The sequence below is a fragment of the Chroicocephalus ridibundus genome, chromosome 1 (assembly GCF_963924245.1).
Source record: "Chroicocephalus ridibundus chromosome 1, bChrRid1.1, whole genome shotgun sequence".
In the NCBI taxonomy this organism is placed as follows: Eukaryota; Metazoa; Chordata; class Aves; order Charadriiformes; family Laridae; genus Chroicocephalus; species Chroicocephalus ridibundus.
The window spans coordinates 88,110,479-88,127,477 of record NC_086284.1 but is presented as its reverse complement, the minus strand read 5'-3'; the positions used below and the strand labels follow the sequence as shown (position 1 = coordinate 88,127,477).

At 40.9% G+C, this 16,999-nt stretch overlaps 1 protein-coding gene across 2 annotated transcripts in view; it reads left to right on the top strand.

Moving 5' to 3' along the window:
* Window positions 1-955: 955 nt before the first annotated feature.
* The window catches only part of RPS6KA3 (ribosomal protein S6 kinase A3), an 82,640-nt gene continuing 66,596 nt past the window's right edge, over window positions 956-16,999 (top strand). The window contains exons 1-2 of one of the 2 annotated variants that reach the window (XM_063342899.1): window positions 956-1,279; window positions 14,449-14,505. In XM_063342899.1, the coding sequence (XP_063198969.1) occupies window positions 1,208-1,279; window positions 14,449-14,505 (129 nt within the window). In that variant the 5' untranslated portion in view covers window positions 956-1,207. The remainder of the gene's footprint in view (window positions 1,280-14,448; window positions 14,506-16,999) is intronic. The other variant, XM_063342891.1, reaches the window with a different exon arrangement.

Sequence of the window (16,999 nt, the reverse complement as noted above, 5' to 3'; positions counted from 1 at the left end):
TCTACATCAGCCAAGCCATCCGACGTTGCTAACGGATGGGTGTTTATTACAGTGCTTAACGTTTTAAGAGAACTATGTAAGACCACATACGTTTGTGGATCTCAGTTTAAGTCAGCTGTTTGTGTACTAGCTAACAGCTGAGGATAAAAAGTAAAATAAGGGCTGTTTTCAGAACCTGTGGGGTTTTTTTGACAGCTTTATGTTCGCGTCTCTTGGCCTGCAGAAGTATGACTTTCCCGCTTCAAGGCAACTCTTACTCATGCAAGCCCAACCACTACTTAAATGGCATTGCTATAAAAACAAATTCCTGCATCTTAATTCCTTTCCCTCTTTGCCTAATGATATCCCGCACGACACTCCGTCTTCCACCCCATCCTCACTTGCTGCCCAACTTCTCCACCCGCTCTTCTGTTGATGTGAACAAACTTCTTCATCTCTCCCATTCCCCCCCCCCCGTCTGCCACCACCTCATTTGCCTGAGCAGCGGCAGCCCCGGGCCCCGTTCGACCTTCACAACGTGTTTCTAACAGCCCCCCTCTCCCCTGGGTCTGGCCTGACCGAACCCCGCAACGGCAGCGCCGAGGGGGAAACCCCCCTCACACAGCCGCTTCAGCCCAGCCGGCCTGCCCGCTGGGCAAAAACCGACCGAGGCCGCACGGTACGGACGGGCCTCACGCCCCGGGAGCCCCCACACCGGCCCAGCCGCCCGCCGGCCAGGGGCGACAGCGTGGCCGCACCCGCCACTGACCCGCTCCTGCCCGGACCTCCCGCAGCGCCGCGCTCCCGCCTCTCCTCCGCGGCGCGGCTCGCTTGGGCCCGGCGGGCCGCCCCCCCCCGCCACCTGCGGGCGGCGAGGGCTGGGGCGGCGGAGGGCCCGCCCGGCGGTGGGGCGCGCAGGCGCCGTTGGCCGGGCAGGTAGGGGCCGGGCGCCATGTTGTGAGCGGAAGCCGGGCCCGAGCGGCGGGCCGGGGGGAGGGTGGAAGCGCGGCTCCGCCTGGCAGCGGGGAGGGGGCGGGACGAGCGGGCGGACGGACGGCGGCAGCAGCAGCGGGCAGTAGTCGCCGCAGGAGCCACCGCTGTTGCTGCTAGAGCCAGCCGGGGTGTCCCGCGCCCTCCGGGAGGGCTCGTTGCCTGCCTCGCCGCCCCCGCCTCGCCGCCGGGGTGCGGGAAAGCGGAGCGCGGAGGCTGTGGGAGCCGGGCGGGGAAGATGCCCCTGGCGCAGCTGGCGGACCCTTGGCAGAAGATGGCTGTGGAGAGCACGGCCGAGAGCAGCACCGAGGTACGGGGCGGGGGGCCGTGGTGGTGTTGTGGGGAAAGTTGTGAGGAGGGAACGGCACTCGCGCTGCCGCCGCCGCCGCCGGTCAGGGGACGGACAGAGTTTCCCCTCGCGGGCGCTCGGGGAGGGCAGCGCCGAGGCTGCGGGGCTGGAGGGGCAGCGGCCCGGGTTGGGGGGGGACGGGGCGCGGAGTCCGCGGGCCGGCCGGTGGGGCGGGCAGCCGGCGCGGGGGGGTGGGGGGGTGAGTGCTGGCGCTGCCGCCCGGCCGGCCCCTGCGCGCCGCTTCCTCTGCGGGGCACTGACTCACGGCCGGGACCGGCCGGGTCTTCCCCGCGCCGGGGCTCGGGGCGTGTTTCACGGGACTGGGCTGGCTCCCTCCCCTTCCGCCCCCCTTTTCCCCGGGTGGGAGTAACCTGCTTCTGCGGCGGCGGCCGACTCGGGCGCTTTTGTTCCAGCGCGGTGTCTGGTTACTGTCACGGCGAGTTTCCCTTCCCGGGGCGGCCCCGCCGCCTCCGCAAGCGCGGCCTGGGGAGGGGAGGGGGCGAACAGGGGCCTGCCCTCACCTTGCCCGGTGCCCTCGCCTTGCCGCTGCTCCCCCTGCGGCGGCAGAGGGACCGTCCCCGCCCGGGTGCCGCTGCCCCCTTATCTAGGCAGGATGGGGTTGTCTCCGCAGTTTCGCAAGCGTTTGGGAAACCGCAGGGACGTTTCGCATGGGTGAAGCTTTGTGCTTGGCGGCGCTGATGGGAACATCCCCGAGATGCCGCGCAGTCTGGTTTTCCCGCTGTCGGTAGCGGGGAGTTCGCCTTGTGCTTGCCGTCCTGGGAGGCGGGACGGGTATCGGCTTTCCTACGCTGAGATAATGAGAGCGGCTGGAAATTAGATTCACCGAGGCCATAGGTGGCTTCGGTTATTTTCATTTTTTTTCCTAGGGTGGTACTACTCTGTTGGTTTGGATCTGTGTAAACACTACACCGACACAGCCAGTCGTGCTTGCTCCGCGATTGCCTAGTAGCCCACCATGCATGTGCTACTTTGCGACCAGGCTCCCATCTGAAAAGGAAGAGCTGCCTCTGACAGTGCAGCTTCTACCTGAATCTGCTCCAGCTGATATGCAGCCAGGCTGCTTCAAGTGATGCTGATCTTGAACGGTATGGACTTGGGCCAGCTCACAACAATTAGTGGCAAGGTTAGGACTTAGTCCTGAGTGAGCGGACCAAAGAGAGAGAGAGACCAATGCAAAGTTTCCGCAGTATCAGAAGTATTTGTCCTCTTATGTTTGTTTTGTCTTCCTTCTGCTTGAAGTGACTGCATCTCTGGGAGTAAGAAGAATCTGCAGTTCTGATCTGACAGGCAGACCTGTCTTTTAAATTCTTGCCAGTTACTGTAGTTACTTTTAAATTCTTGCCAGTTATTCACTGACTTCTGAAGTGATCTTAGATGATTTATGTTTTGGGGTTTTTTTAATGATGAGTAACTACAATAGTAGTGTGATGCTTGGGGGCAGGGGAGAAGGTGGTAGGGGAGATGTTTCTGCAAGACCACTTAGACTAAGGTTTAGAGAAAAGATCTTAACTGTTACTTTAGTCTTCCATGCTCACTGCATGTAGTCTACATAACTTCAATAATGGTATATATGATGGAAAGGTAGCAAAATAGATTACGTTATTTGAAATGTATGTAGGTGTATGATTTTGTTACTTGTTTTAGTGTATTTCGGACATGACTTATTTTTAAACTGCTGCCATGAACTCCTTGAAACAAGTGTATTTCAGCTCTTCCTAAGAAAAATTATTAAACACATTGACATGAGTCAACAGCAGTTTATCACCAAAAATTTTTCTAGGACCACTAACAAAACATGCAACGGCAATGAATTGACAGGTTTGCTCTCTAAGGCCCTAGTCTAGAATAAACACTCTGTTCTTGAAAAGACCAGACTGCACCTGTAAAAGCTTCTCAGATGACCCTCAAAAGGAAAAAGGTAGACTTAGAAAGGTTGCTTACCTGAAATGAGTCTTTAAGAAAGGTTTTAGTAAAAATTGATAAGTTTCAGTCAAATACATAAACAAATTACCTAAATACATAACTTATGTTTTCAGTTTGCATAAGTTGTGTTTATCTGTAGCATAGCAATATCTTAATTACAGACCCTATCCTGCAAAAGTGTCCTTGGGCAAAAATATTTTTTTACATCCACCTGGAAACTCATTGTGATTTCAGTCATAGTTTGATAGTAATGATGTCTTTAGCTGTAATACTGAGTGAGGTAAAGAGTTCCCGCTAACCTCTCAGATTTGCTGACACAGTTTGTGTAACACTGTGTTATCTGCATGGAATTACAAATTATTGAGCTTTAAAACTTGGCTCAGACACTTTCCTTGTCTTAACAACTCTCTGAGTTGTATTAATTTTTTTTTTATTTGTTTCCCAGTGCAGTCCTGTATTGGTTTTCTACTGGTACCACCGAGGAGGTGATTTGCTGTGGTGTGTGAGCAAATCCTAGTAGGAGGAATAGAATGTCTTTAACTAGCATTACTTTGGAAGACAGTATAGTTAACCATCAACAGCTGCTGTAACAGGACAGCAGATCTGTAGAAAGAACATGGTCCTTTTTAAGAAATAATGCAAGCAAATTTCTTCAGATAAAATATGGATTTATAGTTTTCAGAGATCAGTTGCAGGACTTCTGTTTCTGCAGGTACAAATAGGTCAGTGATCTACATTGCATCTCTGACAGCTTTTTCAATGTGTGAAGTTGTTAGACAAATTATATTAAAAATAGCATATATAGTGTAATGTGTGGTTTTGTTTTATTTTTAAAGTTTTATCTTTTAAATCACAACACCTTTAAATCCTGTGGAATGATGCTGTCTGTTATTGACTCAGGATCTGCTCAAGATTTATAACAAGTATAGGTTTGTTTTTCATGGTGAGAATGTGCTTGTTATTTCAAGTCATCTGCTTTCAAGCAAATTAAGTATTGATGATTTGATGTTTTTTTTGAATGCCTGAATAACTAGCCTGATGCTTTGATCTGTATATCCAGCTTTGCATATTAGTGTTGACTGGAGGAGAATGAATACAGTTATGGCAGCCAAATTTTGGACACCAGTACACTGAAGGAGCTGGCCATCATAAGGAGATGCCATTTGCTAGACTTTCTGGGAAGCATTTGTGCATTCTATCTTTAGGAGTTTTAATTTAGGTGCTCTAAATTGGCTGTGGAGAAAGTTCAGTTTTTTCCACTGCTCTTCACCGGGGATTTATGATCACTTATTTAGGTATCTGAATAGATAGTATGAATCTTCTTTCGCAGAATTCCTTGTTTTATCTTCTGTATCCAGAATTATTTGAACCTTACATGAGACAAGGGGTGCTAGCATTTAACGGTCATGCCGATGCTTTAAAGAATCTGGTGTAATGTAATTTTTGCTTTGTAATTCCATTCTGATGTCAGTGTGACATTCTCTGTGTCAATGTATACTTCTGGTGTGGAATCTGAAATTCGTCAGATGTCTTGCCATCTGAAGCCGTTAGCTGTGGTTGCAATTGTCTCTTTACATTCTGTACTAGTCTGTGTAATCAGTGTTGTACTTATGCTCCACAGGAACAAAGGCTATAGTTACAGTCATTTCTTGTATAGCCAACACAGGTAAACAATTCAAAGCTGAAGTGGAATCACCTAAAAGGACTGGTCTGTGTAGATTTTGAAGACTACCCATCATCTCTCTGATATAGGCAGAATTCTCTGCAGCACTCTGCTATCGCTTGTAGTACATACCTGTGGTCAATACAGTGCATTCTGAAGTCTGGGTTTTTTTGCAGATTTGTGGCGTGACATTTTGTTACGCTTCAAAGTGGCAATTGGCAATTTAATCCTCATCTAAATAAGTAGTATACCCTGTATTCCACAAACTACTGTGATAGAGACAGATAGCAGGTGTTATATATATGTAAATACTGTCTTGAGAAACACATCATCTGTGTGAAAGATGTTTAAGTATGTGGGGTTTTTTTCTTCACCTTTTCAGATCCTTCATGGTACAATTTTACCTGTACTGTTGTTTAATTAATGCATTCCTACTATGTGATATAGTACTGATGTCCTGCTGTCGTCTGGGTGTGGGGCAGGAGGGGGCAGGCACTTTACTCTGCTGAATTCAGTACCTTCCTGCAGTATTGTTTGCACTTCACAGCTCTTGGTTTCCTCATAGAAGGTGTTGAGTTTGACCATTTGAATTGTTCCATTACGGTTTTTTTATGATCTTGGCAGTTCTTAGCTTGTAATTGTTTTGTTTGTTACAGTGTACGTAATGTTTCTCACCAGGGCTGGGACATCTAACACAAAGTAGATGTAAGCAGACTGACAACATGTCTGTTGTCTTTGAATTCATTGTGATCTGTCACACTAACAGTACTGGTTCGTCATTTGAAATGCTCGACTTAAATTCACACTGATTACATAAACTAAGGTGGGCGTTCAATTATTTCTGCACATCAAAAATGTTAGCTTTATAAGTTGATTGATCTTGGGAGTTGTCAGATTTATAAGCTTTAAGGACTCATTCAAGATATCAGTTTTGGGGTTGTGTTTTTTGTGGCCTTTGGGCTTGGGTGTTTTTTTTTGCCTTTTTCCTTTTTTTTTTTTTTTTTTTTTTTTAAATCATAGGGTATTCCAGTAATGGAAATGTTAAGCAGTTTTTCAGACAAGATTAAAACATTGCAATTGCTTTTTCAACCTTGGTGACTTCCAAGAGGGGAATAATTTAATCAGTAAAACTGTAGAAGTTAGAATCTCTTTGTGGAGTTTTACTGTGAGTATTGTGCAATGTGCTTGCATGCATGGTACTGTGCTACCTATTCTCTCCTTATTCTCTGAAATAAGATTAGATGCCTCACCCATTGGATATCGGGGCGGGGGGTGGGGGGGAAATGCTGTGTAACAGATGGGAGAATGAGGCTCCATCTAGCATAATTCATGGGGTCTGTTCTAGAGCTAGGAGATGAACTCTGGTTTCCAGGGACCTACTACAGTGGCTCAACCACAAAGTTACTGCTAGCTCATTCTTATCAGTAACAGTTACCATATGTTGCCTTTGATGCAAGGAACCCCCTGTGGTACGCTTAAAGCTCCACTTAACTCTTTTTGGAGGAAATGTGCTGCTTTTTTTATTATTATTATTATTTATTGAGTGAAGCAGTTCAGTTGTGTAAAAAGTAGTATGTGTCTTCTAAATACATTATTATTGTCTAGGTCTGTTTTCTGACACAACTTCTAAGGTTAAATTAAACTAATTAACTTTTCATTTAACATTTAATTTAAATCATTAATTTATTGGAACACTTCATGCTCAAGTTTAAGAGAAGATGTGAAGTAATGGTTTGTTGAGATTTTAAATGTCTAGCAAAACATAGCTTTGAAAAGTAAAATCTTCTTTGTCCTGTAGGCTTAAAAGGTGGTGGTTTCAGGATGTAAACAGATCGTGATGAATATTATTTCTATTATTCCTTACATTACATGATCACCAGAATTACTTACTGTTAAACTTGGACTTGCATGTTAGAATATTTTTTTTTTCATTTAATGGGGAGTCTTTCTCCTCCTGTCTTCCAGCAGTTGGCATTTGTTGTATAGTCACCTTGTCAATCCTGAATTTTAGGAAATAGTGAAGTTGTTCCATAGCTTAGTTTCTCTTTTAGTAGAATTTATTAAAACAGCTAAATGACAAAATGAGCATAAACAAGTAATGTTTTAGTTGACTTCAATATTAAATTTAAACCTTTGTAATTTATCATGGGAAGAGATTCTAAGAAACTGGTGTCTGCGTTGTAAGGAGTTGCAGCACGCAGCCTTGCTGTGCTGGTTGGCTGCCCCCTGACTCATGGGGTAAGGACCTGGCATGTGCTGCCATGTCTGTATCCCAGGTCCCTTTGGAAGGAGCCCAGGCAGGCGTGGGGCACTTCAGTGGGCCTGGGATTGCAGGAGGTGGTGAAGCTGAAGCATACTTGCCTTCTTGTGCAAATACAGTCCTGGTGATAAGATTTGTATACTATCAGGTGCTAGAGTCACCCTTAGGATAACGTGTGTGAGCAGAGGAGGAATTTCTTTTATTTTCATATGTGCAGCAATGGTTGGATATATTGAAGTAAGTGATTTTTACACGTGGATTTCTTCCTCTTTGGGGCAGATGAACAGAGAATAGGGTGTGGGTTTTGTTCTGTTTTGATGTGTTAAGTGTAATAATTTACCACCCATACAGGTAGGGAACTAGATGAAGATTTCACTTCCCTGTCCTTTTTTTTTTTTTCCTGAACAAATGAACATACATGATTTGGAGCTTGTTTTAGCTACATAAAGTGGTTGGCTTGGACAAAGATTTTATAATACTGTATGTCTGGCATCTTGGATAATGCCGTGGCACTTGTCTGACTTCAAGCTGAGTTAATTCAGAGAATTAAACTCACTGGGAGCTGCAAACTTTTTTTTTTTTTTAGTTTCCTTTTCTGACATGACTTGGCACAGGGCTGGACGCATGCCAATGCCAAGGAAGGCATTGCAGTGGAGGAAAGGGGTCTGCTTTTCTGTATTGTTAAACTATACTCTTGAGTCATATTAGATAAGAAGGCGGTAGTGTAAAGTAGATAGGGTTTACGAAATCACATAGTTAAAGTTGCCCAAGTATCCTGACTTAAGGAAGTTTGGCTTTATATCTAAATGATCTGCATGTTAATGGCTTGTATCTGAGGCTGATTGTCTACAGAGAGGCAAGTCTCAATGTCCTGCTGTTTCTTTTAATACTCAGCAAAGGAAGAAGTCAGTCACCTTAGTCAATAAAGTTTAGAATAAATTATGTGGAATTAATAGAACATGAAGTAAGAATGTTTATATAAAAGAAATAATTGCAGTAATTTTGTTTCATAAAAATAAAGACTCATATCTTTAGGGTTTTGTTTGATTAAAAAAAAAACTAAGGAGTTTTTAAAACTTGTGTGTACTGTTTTTAACATAGTATATGCAAAATGTATTGAATATATGCTATGAGAGAACAGCTAAAGAGGTCTAAGATGATAGCTCACTTCTGCTACTTACATATAATAAGTTTTAATCAGGTCAGGATTTAGGTAAGTGCTTTGGATCTGTGTGACTTCACAGCTCAGGAGTTTGGGCACAAGTCATTAATTCATATCCTATTAAAGCCTTATATTTTAGTTAAGCACTGGAATAGATTGTGAAAACTCCATTACTGAAGGTTTAAGAAGGGGTTAGACATCAACGTCTTGTGAGCAATGTTGTAGGAATAGCTGATCATGCCTTGGTGCACTGAGATAGATTGAATGACCTCTCAAGGTCCTATCAGTCTATTTTCAACTATTTTTCTGCGGACCCACAAATTTTTTCTCAGGGTAGCTCATTGCTGCTTAGAATAGCAAGTTTGAGTGTGTACAGTTTGAAAGGCTCTTGCTGAACGTAGTTCCACACAGTGCCTTGTGTTGCTAACAGCAAATTTGTTATGAATGTTTCAGTGGTAAACTGTGTTCTGTGCTGCTTTGAAACAAGCCAGAAGCGTTGTTACAGCTTTACTCAATTGAAGCATCACACGGTTCTTAAACTTTATCTGTCAGTTGAGAGTCCCTTGAGTGTAAGTGCTCAGATCTATATATGGCCAGTGTTTTAATGACTAAATAATAGAAAATACTGAAAGGTCTTGTGCATTTTGAAATACTTATTTTTGGTATTCTAAACTTTCTTTCAGAAGGCTTAAAGGGGGAAACCAAGTTTTTTAATAATGCCGTAACTGTGTCTAAAAGTTGTTGGGTAAGTCTGGAAGTTTTGGTAGCCAAAACCTAGGAATTACCTGGGAGAAACTTCAGACTTATCCAGGTAATTTATTTAAATTATAATTCCAAAGCATAGTTAAATCATTGCCTATGTTACTCATTGGCATGTTAAAACTTCTGGATAATGATTTTTAAATGGTGTGATTCAGACGTTTTATCTTGTCTGCTTATTTGTGTACCCAAAACATTGTCTTCCACTGATACACAGTTTGTAATTCGTGATTTGTCCAATTGTTAAGTCTAAGAATATAACACTTTTTTTTAATTATATCTTAATTGGGGGGGCTATAGTTCTGCTAAAAGGCACCAATCACATGAAAAAGTCAATAGTTATATAATATACTGAACTCTGTTAATAGTGTAAAGACTGTTTACTAACTTTTATGCTCAAGCCTAGTATTAATAATTAGGAAATCTTGAGGTTAATGGAGGAAGAATTATGCCAAAAGCTATAACTGGTATCAATTTCATAAGGGGTTTTAAAATAACTGACAAACATAGTCGGGGGAAAAAAAAAGTTAAAATATTTGGCAGAGAGGCTACTTAAACATCCCAAAATAGTCTAGCAATAGTCTAAATACAAAACAGAGATGTTTTGGGGCTGGCAGAAGATATTTAGTGGTGTCTAATATCGAAGAAGCTTTGGGGACAAAATTATGTCCTTCAGAAAAAAATTCTATTAAACTGTAGGAAGGGACTAAAGTTCAGCAAGGTAAGTCTAAATTAGCAGAACTTTGTTTGCAAACAGAATGTGAGAATGGAGAGACTAAATCTAAAAACTTAAGCGTATACAATCTGTAATAGTATTGATGAAACAAGACCAGGTTTGAGCAACCTGGTCTAGTGGGAGGTGTCCCTGCCCATGGCAGCAGGGTTGGAACTAGATGATCTTTAAGGTCCCTTCCAACTCTAACCATTCTATGATACTAATGGCGAAAAATAAGAAAAAAATGAGTACTACAGGAAACATTATGATTTGTCCACTTAATATTTCAATTAATATGGTTTGGATACCTGTAAAAAAAGCTGTGTGATGGGTACGATGAGTACCTGACATTATTATAGAATAAGATATTCTGCACCAAATTGGTAAGTTCAAATTGCTATTATGGATGCTAGATGGTGTATTTTACATATAAGATTACCCATGTGGGTCCAGTGCTAATCAGAAGGATAGATGGGAATAGCATTAGGTTTATTGTGCGGATGCCCAAGGTAGTACAATTTTGCCAGACTTCTCAGATGATTGGATCTCTTTCAGTAAATGTTGGAACAAAAATAAAATAAATAAATAAAGTGACATTGAGACTGTAGATCGATATGTAGTTGTAGTGTGTAGAGTGCAGGATATTCCCTGCTTCACAAAAAGTAGTTAAATGATTGTGGGTGGGATGTGGGCTACATTTCTTGATGTACTTCTTTCTTACAAAGGATTTAGTATGATTATATTTTCTCAATACCAATACCCTGACATACACTATTACCTACTACCTCACGGTCCCTTTCAGTGCAGTTATTTATGAGTGTGCGTTACTGGTCAAGAAGTGAAATAATCTGAATTTAAAAAAAAAAAAAAGCGGCCTTTCAACTGTCTTTTTGCCAGGAAAATCAAGTACTTGATTATATCCTTAGAGTTCAGAGGGTTTAAACCTGTAATTTTTGATTGCTAGAAATATTGATGGTTGATTTCCTGTTTTGCAGTTGATTGACTTTTGTGCAAGAGGTTCTGTGAGTTTATATTCATGTATCAGCTGCCTGATGCAGATTCCCTGATGTTTCTCTTCTTTGTGCTTAGTTAGGGAAGCTATAGGATCTCTTTTGTCTTCCTGTCCGTTTGTCTTCAGGAAAACTGCTGAAACCCAACTGTGTTTAAGTACTCGTTTCTGCCAATTTAGTGAAATGTGGCAATAGGTTTAAAAGCTTTTGGGAGTGAAAGTTACAGCTAACTTAACATCACTGCTTCCACTAGAAAACAATAGGAAATGGAATTTGAGTGAATTGGAAAAGCGTTTTGTAGGTTACCTTTATAAGGAACACGCATCCTCCTTTCTTGGCGTAAATTGATTGCTAGTGTGTGTGTTTAGGTGTAAGCAGAACCTTTCTGTGGACCTTTTCTGTTATTTTTCTTACAGTTCTCTTGTGCTGTCATCTGAAATATGTTCTACTTTTGGAGCCAGAGTACTGGAAATAACCAGATCTTTGATCTATTCTGCTTGCTTAGTGTCCCACTATAGGAGGAACGCAGCTGAAGAACAATAAAAGCCTCTGTCTTTTGAATTAGATCAATCTGTACAAGCGAAAGATATATTCAGCCTTCTCTTATTCTGTATTAATCAGACTATTATATCTAGTCCCAATCTGTTATGTCATTGAGACATGTCCTTAGTTCTAGTTAAATACTAGAGTGGGTCTACACCCGGCAAAATGGAACCTATTTCATTCGTTCACCTCTTAAGCATGCTGCTGACCTCTGCGCTCCACAGTGGTTTATATATTGCCACTTCCGATAGGAACCTTTTGGCTTTACATTTTAACTCATAAGGAAGGCAGTACGCTTTGTAGAGCTTCTGAACACACAGCTGCTTTCTATTTAATAGTATCACATACCAGCAAACCATAAATCATATGTACATATTCTTCTTTACCTTACATGGCTCAGGCTGTTCTGAGAAAAACTGGTTCTACCATCCAGTGATTCCTTTAGCATAATCATTGCTTGGGTAGACCTATTTAAAAAGATCCTGTTAATCCAGTGATCTGGCTCAGACACGACCGCATAGTGCACATGCTGATTTGGTGAGTTTGTTCCTAGTTCCAATAAGTGTGTTTGGAATGCAGTGCTTGAATTCAGCTGAAAAGTAACTGAAAGCAATTCGGGATTAAACAGGAAAACCAGATTGTACAAAACAGTTCATTTGTGTTGCAAAAGTTTGCTGTGTTTTTTTTCTCATAGACTGATAAAATGTTAAGAAGTCATTGAGGTTAAAGATTAGATCCTTTTTAAAACAGAGGATGATCTCGCCTTTTGTCTTCAAAGAGAGGCTTCTGGTGGTGTGTTCCACCTTCAACTATGTTTCAGTTGCCTTCAGATAGTAAGCGTGAAATCTTAAAGTTTACTGTGTAGGAAAATCGTACTTAATCTGCAGTTAAGGTACATTATTATTCAGTGGAATGATTGTTGTAGCAGGAATCATTTCTGAAAATCTGCATGTGGAGTCAGTTTAGAGCACATGGCTTTGATACGCAAATTGCCCTATTTTAGGCCCCAGAGTTTAGCCATCATTAGTTGTTAGGACATTATAGACTCCTCCTTTCCAGCTAAAGTCGGTTGTCTTGTTTGTTCTACTGCTTTTGGTCTTATTTTTTCCTATCGATGAGATCCTTTGGAAGCTATCTTGTAGCATGAACAGAATATAGACATGTGTAGCTAAAACACAAATGTTAATTTAATTTAAATATATGGCATAGATTTGAGAAAACGGAAGTTATGTGACTTGTAGCCTTGATGGTAATGATATATGTATACACAATATGCTTCCTTGTAAACAGGCTTTATTAAAACCACTCATTTCTGTTACTTAGCTAAGCTGGTATTTTTATGGTCTTCTATTGATAATTTCAGCTTTTTATGTATCATAAGGATAGTACAATATTCACTGCTTGTACACTGTAAGTAAAACATGGTACAGTGAGGGGAATTCAGGCTTTTTGGAGCATCATCTTATCAAATTACACTTAGTTGTACAACTAGAAGGCATAATACTGACTCCCCTTCACTGAGACTGCTTATAAGGATTATATGCACCTGTGTAGGAACCTATAACATGTGAAGCTGATCTCTTACTAGTCCTCCCTTGTGGAAAGATGACTTCTAGAGTAGACTGGAGTCGTACTAGAAGTCTCTAGTATATATTTCTGAAGCCACTTAAGATGAGAAAATGGCACTGTTACCATGTGCCAGAACTCTGCACCGAAGACATAATCAGAAGCTGAATTTTCTTTCCCTCCCTGTCCCCTTAAAAAAAAGGCCTGTGTCATATTTGGGCAATCCATAATTTTCATACTGGAGCCTTTATCCAGTGGCAAAAAAATGCTCAGGAGAAAACTTGTTAGAGACCCAGTAATCATCTGAGATTTAACATTCAATGTGTTTGCACTACTTGAAAGTTAGAGTTCATAAGTTGTTAGGATTTAATCTGTCACTTCATATAAAAAAAATGTTAGGAAGGTTCCACACAAGAAGTCTGCTGAAAAACTGAACTGTGGGAAGGAAAGCATAGAATGAAGCTAAAATTTTGGACTCTCTAAGCAGCTTTTATTACCTTTCCAACATCTAGAAAATATATATCCATACATGCATTTAACTTTATTTGAAGTAAATTAAGTTCATAAAAAATAGATTAATTAGGCCTTACATTCTCTAGGGAAACAATGCACAAATTAACTTAAATTTTGCCTCCAGTGGTAATGGAAAATGTAACCATTTTTAATTTATTTCTAAAATCATATTGAATTGCTGTTAAACTTTAGGACCAAACTAAGACTTAATGCCCTGGGTGATAACCTGCACAATAACTTAGGAAATACATATTTTTTTTTTCTTACAACTTGCTAATATTCGTGCTTGTTGTGTAAGCAAGGTCATTCTAAGTCTTTCTGGGAAAAACGTCTCTTAGAGATTCTCCAATTATAGTATCGCTGACAAGAAAAAGAAAGCATTTGTTGACCAACGAGGTATTTAAGCTTTTAACTTGTATAGCTAAATTTCAAATTCAAAAGCCTATTCCTGTGTGGCTTTTTAGAATGGTCCTTAGACAAGTACAGAAAGCTGCAAATGTTGGATAATAAAATGAGCATCGCGTTTGTAGATTTTTATAAGGCTATACTGTAGTTATAAATGTTCTTGAGGTAGTCGTGGTAGAGTAAGAACTGATTGTTGCTACATAAGATATTGGCCTTAGAAAGAACTTGTTTATCTGTTCGTTATCGTGGCTTTTTGCTGTTCAGTCTTCATCAGGTTTAACTCTTCTGCAGAAGTTGTAGCAGTGCAGATAATGCCTAGCTGTGTAGCAGTAAGGCTTCTGATGCCAGATGGTTTCATGTATTCCTTACTGTGACTTTATCCAGTCTGATAATACATAAGGACCAAAGCAAGAGTGGCATTGCATGCCAGCGATATGCAATATTCTGTGTTTACTTTCAGTGATTATTTTTTAATAGAATATGGAGAATAGAGCTGTAAAATAGCATTCCATAAAAGCATGTCTGCAGTATATTTATTTCTGTACTTGGATTAATCATTTCTAGTAACTTGCTGTGTATATTTTTTACAGAATGGACAGCAAATTGTGGATGAACCTATGGGAGAAGATGATATCAACCCACAAACTGTGAGTAAAAGATGGTTGTAATAAAGATAGTACAATATTGTAGTACGCTGATATCGCTTAATTTACAGGCAGTTTGCCACTAGTGTTTTGTTGTTTAGGTTTACTTTACATGAAGTGCAATCTAAGATCCTGATGTTTTTGAGAGGTTCTTGCTCACTGACTCTCTTATCTGGTTTGGTGTCCTACTGTTTCTTCTGATGAACTTCTATGCTTTCCCTAGTATTTTTGTATACTATAGGCTCTCCCTAGTATTTTTAATAAGAGATATGCTTTCCTGTGGAAAGCACAAAGCTGCACATGGTAGAAATTATAAATGGGTCGGGGAGAAGGTTCAATAGTAAGACGTGTCAAGTTAGAGCATTCCTGAATAGGAAGGAAGGTTGAGCTCCTTTTTTTCTTATCTTAGCAAACCTTAAAAACATGTGGTTCTTTTTTACTGTCTACTTTTCCTAATGCCAGCAAGCAAGGCACTTCCATTGGCTTCTTTTAGTCTCATTGTTGCGTAGGTGAAAATATTTTACATCTATGTGTTCCAGAGTATGCTTTATTAATAGTTAAGGTTTCAGTTGTGGTCATATCACAGCAAAGGATCCTCTCATGGTTAAATTCCACACAGATGCCGTTGCAGACACATGTGCCCTTACTGTGTGAAATACGATTCTTTCAGAGTGGCAGTGTACACCGTAGCTTTTTCCCTTCTAGTTTGATATGCAAGGTGTAACAGCAGCTATAACCTCCGTTTTTCCATACTATTTGTAAGATTTCTTGGCAGTATCTATCTGTGCCCTTTTGTTGTTAGCATTAGTCATTGCATATTTTCCTTATTGACCTGTGTAAAACTACATTATTTGCATAATAAGTCTTCATTAGCCTGGAAGATTCTTTCTATTTCCTTTCTCCATAGAATAAGAAACCAAGATACAGAGTTCCTGGCCTTCTGGTTGAAAAGTTACAAGTGTCCCATTGGAGTGCATTCAAAAATAGCAAAGCTAGTCCCTTGAGGCCCAGGGGTTTCCTAAGTCTTTTCTCTGTTGATGTGGATTCCAGCTTTCCTCTTGTGTTGCTAATTTGGCTAAATTGGAGTGGAAAAGAACTTCTGTTCATTGGTTCAGAGCTGACAAAGCTAAGGGCTCCAGAAATGCTTGCATGGAGATACTCAAAGATGATAGCTGTAGGTATCAGTTTCGATGGTGACTTAAGACCCCTTCTCTGCCTCAGATAAGATGCTAAATACTGAAAGATGCTTAGTGAAATTTTCATAGTGATAGAATAGGCAAAGGCTGAACTATTAATGTAGATCTTGAGTGTTTGCTGTAAATCAGATCTGGACAGCAAGCATTAGAGAGGTCTGAACTAATGCATTGTGAAGCACACATAGGTGTAGAGTGGTCACTCTGAGCTTGAACTAGCAAGTGAACACAAAAAAACAGGTATCTAGCCCTTTTTTTTTTTTCCTTCTGTAAATTCCAAAAGCCCATCCCTCATATTCCTTTCTGCTTTCAGTAGTCTTTCAGGGAAAGATCAAGGGTGAAACTGTAGTTTCCATTGCTCTTGTAACTGAGAGGCATTAATCAAATGAATTCTTAACCCAGGCTTCTTGAAAGTAGAGGTTACTGCTAAAGGGAAGATCGCAGTCGGGAAGATTCATTGATAATTTAAGTTCCTTATCTTCACGTCAGACTTGCAGTTTACAAAATTTCATAATGTGAAGATACCAGTGAGTTCTGGTTTCTTATGCAACTCCTGTGACTTTTTCCTCAGACATGAAGGCAACTTAAGTGTTTACCTGTAGTTTTGCGTTAGAGAGTACTAGCTGACTGTTAAGCCTGGTAATATATCACCTTACCAATGAAACACAATTTTTGGAACTCCACATTTGGTTGCATATGCTGGTATTGCATATTGTGCAGACTTCAGTTTGTGATGAGATGCTCAAAGCTGTTTCCATCTATGCAGCATGGATATAATTGCAATGCCAAAGGAGCTTCTCTCCCTTCTGCAGTTGTGGACAGAGTCAGTTTAGGTAATGAGTGGAATTGCCTTTTCCATGCTCATCTTCAAACGTACCAATAATAGATGTAGCTCTTAAACTGATATGAAAATTAGGAGATTAACAGCCTGCACTACATATCTGCTTTTGATTCCTCCTCATACCATGCAAGGCTCTGCTGTCTTTAACACACAGTGAAGAAACAAGGAAAGCGCTTACAGATTACTCTAAAGCGGTGCAGTGTTAGAGTAAGAAAACAATATTTGTGTGGTTAGAAGGCAACACCAGAAGGACATAATTTGTTCTAATAATCTGCATAACATAACTACAGCTCTTAGTTGAACTCTTTGTTTGAACTAAAATATTTGGGTTTGGGAGTGTTTGGTTTTGGTTTGTTAATTTATTCTGACCAGTGCCATCGCTTGATGATATTTTGCTTGTTTTGAGTCTGTAATTTCACCTTTTTCCTATGAGCTCTTTTGTTTTGTGTTTATCTGCTAAAAT